This window comes from Anas platyrhynchos, chromosome 31 (genome assembly GCF_047663525.1).
Source record: "Anas platyrhynchos isolate ZD024472 breed Pekin duck chromosome 31, IASCAAS_PekinDuck_T2T, whole genome shotgun sequence".
NCBI classification, from domain to species: domain Eukaryota; kingdom Metazoa; phylum Chordata; class Aves; order Anseriformes; family Anatidae; genus Anas; species Anas platyrhynchos.
Genome location: NC_092617.1, coordinates 3,508,379 through 3,516,795, shown reverse-complemented (window position 1 = coordinate 3,516,795; position 8,417 = coordinate 3,508,379). Strand labels below are relative to the sequence as shown.

Genomic DNA, 8,417 nt, shown 5'->3' with positions numbered 1-8,417 from the left:
TCTGCTTTACAATAGTGGATTCCTGTCAGCATGTTGGACTAACGTTTAGGTTGGGGATTATTGTTATTGTTTAAAGGCGTAACAAGACTGAAGTCAGTGTTACAGCAGCATCAATATTGCATGAACCCTCTTATCTCTACAAAGGTAAGCTTCCGAGCTCCTCTTCCCTTCTTCTTCCCTTCCCCAAATCTCACATCTCTCCTGGCCAGGCTACTCCTGACCTCCCCATATCAGTCATCTAACTGGGATCAGCTTTCTGATGCCTGTCATTATATCAGAGTACTTGTCTCACCTCTGTTGGCTACACTATTCTGTAGTATTAGAATACTCAATACTCTGTTGGCTATTTTATTCGATTACTCACAAAGCCTCCTGTGGGAATTATAAGGGCAGATAACTGGAAGCCATGATTACAGAGACGCAAAGGCACTGTGCTGAGAAAATCACTGTTAATTTTGGTGAATCAGAAGGGCCAAGGCCTGACCCAAGCCACTGGGAGGGGAGATCCTGCACCCCCAGCATCCCCATGTCTCACTCTTTCTGGGGTCTGTGGGGTAGGGGGTGATGCCCACAATATCATGTGAAGGACAATTGTATGACACCTTCCAGTGTTTGTGAAGGGTTGAAAGGAGGATACACGGCCCCAATGCCATGAGTAAAAGACGTCTCCTTATAAGCCATGGCCAAGGGGACAAAGTTGTCAGTGCTGCTCAGCCTTCCATTCTTGTCAGAGCCCTCTGCCTTCTCCTCTGCACGCTTTCCTGTGCTGTCTCACACTTCCCTGAAGGCTGCAGACAGACACATTTCTTCCCCCATCCTTGTTCTCACTCTGCTGTTCCCATGATTTCACTGCTGCCTCTCCACTCTCATGAGCTGTTCCTTCAAACACAAGGGCATGGGCTGATCCAAACTCCCTCTGGGTGACCTCTGGACCTACTGCACAAGTGCCAGTGCCTCACCTCCAAGTCAAGAATTTCATCTGACTATCGGATCTAAATCTACCCTCTTGAAGTTTAAAACCATTCCGCTTGTTCTATGATAGAGTCATTGAAATCATAAAAGCACAAATTTGGAAAGGACCTACAAGACCATTTAGTCCAACCTTCCTATCACTAATACTACCCACTAAGCCACTAAGCCGTATCTCCTAGCACCTTGTCCTGGTGCTTCTTGAACACTGAGGGTCGGTGATTCCACCACCTCCCTGAGCAGACCATTCCAGTTCCCGACTACTCTTTGAGAGAAAAAGGTTTTTGTGATATCTAATCTAAATCTCCCCTGGCACAACTTGTGGCCATTTCCTCAAGTCCTATCATTAGTTATCTGAGGGAAGAGGCCAACCCCCGCCTCATCACAACCTCTCTTCAGGAAGTTGTAGAGTGCAATGAGGTCTCCCCTGAGCTTCCTCTTCGCCAAAGTTAATAATCTCAATTCCTTCAGCCACTTCTCATAAGACCTGTGCTCCAGCCCCCTCAACAGTTTGGTTGCCCTTCTCTGGACATGTTCCAGGACCTCGATGTCCTTCTTGTAACGAGGGGCCAAAAACTAAACTGTGTATTAGAGGTGCGGCCTCATCAGAGCCAAGTACACGGGGACAGTCACTTCCGTAGCCCTACTGGCCACACTGCTTTTATACAAGCCAGGATGCCCTTGGCCTTCTTGGCCACCTGAGAACACAGCTGGCTCATGTTCAGCCGAGCATCCATCAACACTCCCAGGTCCTTTTGCTCTTCACAATCCTCTAGTCACTGTGTCCCAAGCCCATAGCGTTGCATGGAGTCATTGTGGCCAAAGTGCAGGACCCTGCACTTGGCCTTGTTGAACCTCATCCCATTCACCTTAGCTCAGCAATCCAGCCTATCCAGGTCCCTCTGAAGGGCCACCCTACCCTCATGCGGATCGTCACTACCTCCCAACTTGGTGTCATCTGTAGACTTAGTGAGGGTACACTCAATCCCCTCATCTAGGTCATCAATAAAGACCTTAAACAAGATAGGTCCCAGTACCGACCCATGGGGGACACCACTTGTAACAGGATGCCAGCTGGACTAACCAAAAATCTTGGTTAAAATCTCTGAGGAGAGACATTATGGGCTTCAGAAGGACACTGTGATTCTGTGTGACAATGGTAGCAGTGTCACAGATAATCATAGAAGCACGGGATCATAGAATGGTTTGGGTTGGAAGGGATCTTAAAGATCCCTTTATTCCAACCATCCTCCTACTAGACCTGGTTGCTCAAAACTCATTCCAACCTCTCTTTGAACACTTCCAGGGATGGGACATTCACAGCTTTTCCAGGAAAGCTGTTCCAGTGCCTCACCATCCTAAGAGGAAAGAATTTCTTCCATATATCTAATTTAAATCTGCCCTCTTCTAGTTTAAAGTAATTTCTCCTTGTCCCATCACTACACTTCTAGACAGACTGCCTCCCCAACTTTCCCGTAGGTCCTCTCTAAGTACTGGAAGGTTGCTCTAAGGTTTCTCCGGTACTAAGTATCACAGAATCACACACAGAATCACAGAATTTCTAGGTTGGAAGAGACCTCAAGATCATCGAGTCCAACCTCTAACCTAACAATAACAGTCCCCACTAAACCATATCCCTAAGCTCTACATCTAAACGTCTAAGTAGTACCAGTTCTCTCAACACACCTTCATAGCAGAAGTGCTCCAGCCCCTTGATCGTCTTTGTGGCCCTCCTCTGGACCTCTTCAAATAATTCCATGTACTCGAACTGCCGCGTTAAACCACAAAAGTCTTTTTGGCACACGGTGTGGGGCACAAAGGGTTGAGATAAGGACAGATCTTACCACAGAGTGCTAAAGTTAAATTGTTATAAGCATTAGACCAGTTTAATAGTTGCTGATCACAAGGTCGACATTTTGGATCTCAGGTCTGTTGGGCTTTCATTCAGAAATGAGTTGTATAGCACATTACTTACTGCCTGTGTTCCCATTGTGCTGTTTATCATTTTTGGGTCTGGTTTAAAGATATTTTGCTATGTTTTGTAACACTACCTTATGAGTCTATAAAATTACTGGTCATGTGACAAATCTGTTCTTTGTACTGAGCATTGCCATCACGTCCATTCCTCAGGAACCATTACTCAGTAACTTAAGAATTACAGGCTTGACCTTTTTGCTTTAGGGAGCCAATCTAGGAGAGGAAAAGGGAGGGACACCTCCACTTCTTCACCTCCCCCTTCTCCTCCAGGCTAAGTACACTACCTCTACAAAGCTTAGAATATCCATTGGATCGTCCTATTGTTATGTCTCCTGAATGTGTTTCAACTGTTGTTTAAGGATAAACAACTCGTGAAGAACGCCCTCCAGAGACCTGCCCCAAGGCCAGAAAGTGAGGAGTAGCAGGGAGTATGAGAGGATCTGGGCAGGCACCTAGAGCAGTGGGCACCTCCAGTGCTTTGGAACTTCTCTTCTGAGCATGTGCAGAATCCTTAAAAACTGCAGAAGTGCTTGAAAAGGAGGGGTTATCACCTTGGCAATGTTATAAGTTAGACCACACAATTTACTGGTCTATTGAAATTATTTTATTAATCAAGTAAGCAGACACAAGCAAAACAGCGCTGGGCGGCTGGGGAGTCTCCGCTCCACCATGGCACACAAATTCCCCTTTCCAGTGTTGCTGTTTTACAGCATTGAAGTTCCGGCTTGTCGAGACTAGTTGACTTGTCGAGACCTGTCGACTTGTCGAGACCTGTCGCCTTGTCGACTTGTCGAGACTTGTTCTGAGGCTGCGCAGTCTGTTGTTGGGGGTCGTTATTCTTCCTCTGGTGATCATGCATTGTGCTTGTGTTCAGGTGGGGGCAAAACAAGATGTCTTGCAGTGGATGGGTAATATCATACAGAATCTTTGTTTTAACAAGGATGTTTACCCAACCCTCCTTCCCCATTTGTCCCCCTGTTACAATGCCGTGAGTTGTGAAACCTTATCTCCTCAGTAGATTCTTTAAATTCTCAAGGACAATGAACAAACCCCTACTAATTTATCACAGGCACAAGGCTTGGCTGTGTCTAGCCAAGAAGCTGCGAGGCCAGCAGCAGGCCCCTGGCTTGGAAGCTGTTGCTGAGGTGACTTGTGTCTGGTTGGCTGACAGGCCGCAAGGAGCCGGCTGGGTTGGGATGCCTACTTCAGGAGTGGTTTCCACCCTGATGGAGCCTACTTTGGTAGTAGGAAAGAGCAGGAGAAAAAAAAAAAAAAAAAAAAAGAAAGACACAAACCACCCTAAAAGGTGGGCACTGGCCATGAGGAGGAAGAAATGTCCAGGGGAACAACTGGTCTTGCTGCTAGAGACTGAGGCAAAGAAGGCATTAAGTACCTCAGCCTTTACCTCATCTCTTGGCACCAGGTTTCCCCCCACATCCAATAATTTATGATGATTCTTAATCCTCTTTTATTTGAAGTATTTCTATAAGCAGTGTTTATTGTCTTTGACATGAATGCATTGATTAAGCTCCAGCTGGGCTTTGGCCCTTTTAACTTTGTCCTGCACAGCCCCATATCATTTAGGACACAGCTCCAAAGAAACTGACAACATGCATGAGAATGAACAACAGAAAAAGTAGAATCTGACAGCCTTCCACGCATTACCTCTCTGTGACTATGTTGCAGTTCCATTGAACTGGTTACTCCTGTATTATCCTGACGTTGGTTTAGTGGAGGACTTGTTAGTGTTAGGTCAGAGGTTGGACTCGATGATCTTGAGGTCTCTTCTAACCAAGATCATTCTGTGTGGTTCTGTGTGTGGTTCTGTGTCCCCTGTACCTCCAAATGCTGCTGTCTTGTCAGAGACAGCACAATCACATGAAGGCTGAACTGTCTGCCTGCAGACAGGAACAGCTGACAGAACAGTGCATCAGTATGGTGGGAGCTTGAGAAACTGCAGGATTTTGTCTAAAGTAACCTCTAGACATTTACAAGGAGAAGAGCACTAGTCCTGAACGAGAGGGAGAGTAACCCCACACATCAGTGGAAACTGGGACACTGCTGAGTACACAGGAGAAGGGCCTGGGCACCACGAGGGATGCCATACGAGCAGTGGTGCCTGCTCACCAGGAAGCAGGCTAGCTTCCTACAGAGCTGCCTCAAGAGGAGCATGGCCACCAAGGAGATCTGTGTTATCAGACTCAGCTTAGGTCTGCTGTGACACCACATGGACAAGTGTCTACAACTAACCAGTAAAGAGGTACAGGTCTGGGATTCTCTAGGCCATCCTGGTTTGGAGAGGAGCAAGGGCTATGGCAAGTCCCAGCAGGACCCAGGTCTTTCTGTCCATGGCTATGGCTGTTGTCTCTGTCACTGAGGCCTATGAGGAGACATCTGATCATTGAAGAACCAGGGCCTCATTGCCTCCTCGCCCCCACCCATGAACCAGGCAGGGCTCGTACCATTCTCCTGCACTTGGCCATGCACATCCCCATCTCCTACTGCCCCACAAAGAGCCCTGAGCAAGGTGCGAAGGAAAGGATTTCCCTTCCTAGAGACCAGGGGTCAAGGCCTGGCCCTTGTGCTTGGTGACACACATCCACTTTTCCTACACATCACTGTCACCTTCACATTGCCTTCGTCTCCTTGTCCTCACTGCCTCCAGGGTTCTGCTCTAACGAGCTCCAAGGGAGGCTGTGTCAGTGCTGGCCCTCAGGGGGAAACTGCAGGAAACTTGCCTCTGACTTGCACTTCTGGAGAGATGTCTTCAATTGTCTCTGAGTGCCTGAGGTTCGTGGGCTCATCAGCCAAGCCCCCAGAGAGGTGATTGCAGTGCCTTGGGCTGGTGCTGTGCTGCTGAGCTGGGCCGGGCTCATGGGACAGAGAAAACACATTTCAGAAAGTCCCATGAAGCAGAGACAGCGCTGTGCCCAGGAGCAGCTCCTCTGCACAGCGCAGCAGGGCTGGGGGCTCTGACTGAAGCTGGCATGGGGAGAGGAGAGAAGGAGAAAGGGCTTGGGGGCAATTGTCAGTGGGAGGATGCTGAGAGCTGCCTTCCAGGAGAAACCTGCACAGCCCTTGACAAGGTAAGTGTAAACGAGAATATTCTGTCCATCTTCACTTCTACTGCAGCTTCAGTACTCCCAGCTCTCTCAACTTTCTTCTCAGAGAAATCCCTGACCATGTTCATCATGCTAACCATTAGAGGGATAACTACTAGATAACAAAAGAAAATTCTATCTTGCTCAAGCAAGACAGCTGCAGGAAGGTTCTCCTGCAAAGAGAGAGGTTCAGGCTAGAGCATGCTTTAAGACTTGCAATAGCTTTTCCTGAGAGAAGTCTGTTATAACTTTTCTCTGCCATCTCATCTTCAGCAGACAACTGTGTCCAGAGTCAGCAAATGCCCAACTTCAGCTCTGTGAGTGAGTTCCTGCTGCTGGCATTCAGAGACACGCGTGAGCTGCAGCTCCTGCACTTCGCGCTCTTCCTGGGCATCTACCTGGCTGCCCTCCTGGGCAATGGCCTCATCATCAGCGCCGTAGCCTGCCACCATCGCCTCCACACCCCCATGTACTTCTTCCTCCTCAACCTCGCCCTCCTCGACCTGGGCTGCATCTCCACCACTCTGCCCAAAGCCATGGCCAATGCCCTCTGGGACACCAGGACCATCTCCTATCAAGGATGTGTTGCACAGGTCTTTTTGTTTGTCTTCTTGATTGCATCAGAATTTTATCTTCTCACCGTCATGGCCTACGACCGCTACGTTGCCATCTGCAAGCCCCTGCACTACGGGAGCCTCCTGGGCAGCAGAGCTTGTGCCCAGATGGCAGCAGCTGCCTGGGGCAGTGGCTTTCTCAATGCTGCCCTGCAGACGGCCAATGCGTTTTCCCTACCCCTCTGTCGAGGCAATGCTGTGGACCAGTTCTTCTGTGAAATCCCCCAGATCCTCAAGCTCTCCTGCTCAGATGGCTACCTCAGGGAAGTTGGGGCTCTTGTGTTTAGTTTTTCTTCATGCTTTGGTTGTTTTGTTTTCATTGTTTTCTCCTACATGCAGATCTTCAGGGCAGTGCTGAGGATGCCCTCTTCTCAGGGCCGGCACAAAGCCTTTTCCACGTGCCTCCCTCACCTGGCTGTGGTCTCCCTGATGGTCAGCACTGCTGCGTTTGCCTACCTGAAGCCCCCCTTCATTTCCTCACCATCCCTGGACCTGGTGGTCGCACTTCTCTACTCAGTGGTGCCTCCAGCAGTGAACCCCCTCATCTACAGCATGAGGAACCAGGAGCTCAAGGATGCAGTGAGGAAACTGTTTCCATACATTCTTCTTAAACATCCATGATGTGTTCAGAAGATCTATTCTTAATAATATGCAAATATTTTGATTCATATTATATCATATCATTTTTATTGTTACTGGTGTTATTCTAACATTGTCATTAATAAGAAAAACAAGAGAAATCAAAGGGTATTTGGGAAAATGATACAACATTTTAAAAATTATTTTTCTCTCTTAGTATTTGAACAATATTTCATTTTGTTTTTAATAATCTCATTCTTACCATTCAGAATGTTACATTTTGTGCTAGTTTTTACTATATCATCTAATGTACATAAAGAACCAGGCTTCCTTGGTAGAGAAAGACAATAAAGATGTCAGTGGAATTTCATTGGTCTCAGTATCCACTTCCCATCTCCTCTCAAGCTGGGGAAGCAGCCATAGCATCAAGGAGGGGCTCAGGGCCAAGAGCCCAGCTGCCACGGTTAGGAGCTGTGTATTTGGATTAGACCTTGTGGATCTACGTGACAGTCCTGTTGTCGCTATAACAGGGCTGGCATAAAGCCTTTTCCACATGCCTCCCTCCCTCGGCCATGGTGTCCATCTCCCTCAGGCCTGTCATGGTTGCCTGCCTGAATCTCCCTCAGTCTCCTCCCCATCCCCTGGACCTGGTCGTGGCAGTTCTGTACTCAGTGGTGCCTCCAGCGGAGCACGTCCTCATCTGTAGCTTGAGGAGCCAGGAGCTCAAGCATGCCTTGTGGAAATTGATGGTGAGATGTGTCTTGGATGTAATAAATTTCTGATCTGCTTCTGCACATGACATGTAATGTCAATAATTGGCGGAATACTAGTATACCTGTTTTGTTTTGTTTTCTTTCTTGTTGTATTTGTGCATATTCTTATTACATTAATTCAGCTAATGAACACCCATTAAAATGATACGGATATGTCTGTTGAATATAGCTTATAGACTCTGCATGTGAACCAATGCTCTCTGTGAATTTAACCTTAAGGAAGTAGCTTGCACTGCCTGGTCTGACGTCCTTCCTCTGAGACCTGGTCTGGCTCTGCAGGGGCAGTGCCCGTGTGCAGGGGTGCAGAGGAAAAGAGTCCTTATCCCACCAGTATGGCCAGGGAGCACCAGCACTTGGGGCATGCAGAGCTGCTCTCTTGCCACTGTTGCCCTGTCCTGCTGAGC

The 8,417-nt window shown here is 48.0% G+C and overlaps 1 protein-coding gene across 1 annotated transcript; it reads left to right on the top strand.

The window, feature by feature from the left end:
* The first annotated feature begins 6,346 nt into the window (after positions 1-6,346).
* Positions 6,347-7,282, top strand: LOC119715820 (olfactory receptor 14C36-like). The gene has a single exon (XM_038174211.2). It carries the CDS (start codon positions 6,347-6,349, stop codon positions 7,280-7,282), a length of 936 nt encoding a protein of 311 aa, XP_038030139.2.
* The last annotated feature ends 1,135 nt before the right edge of the window (positions 7,283-8,417 follow it).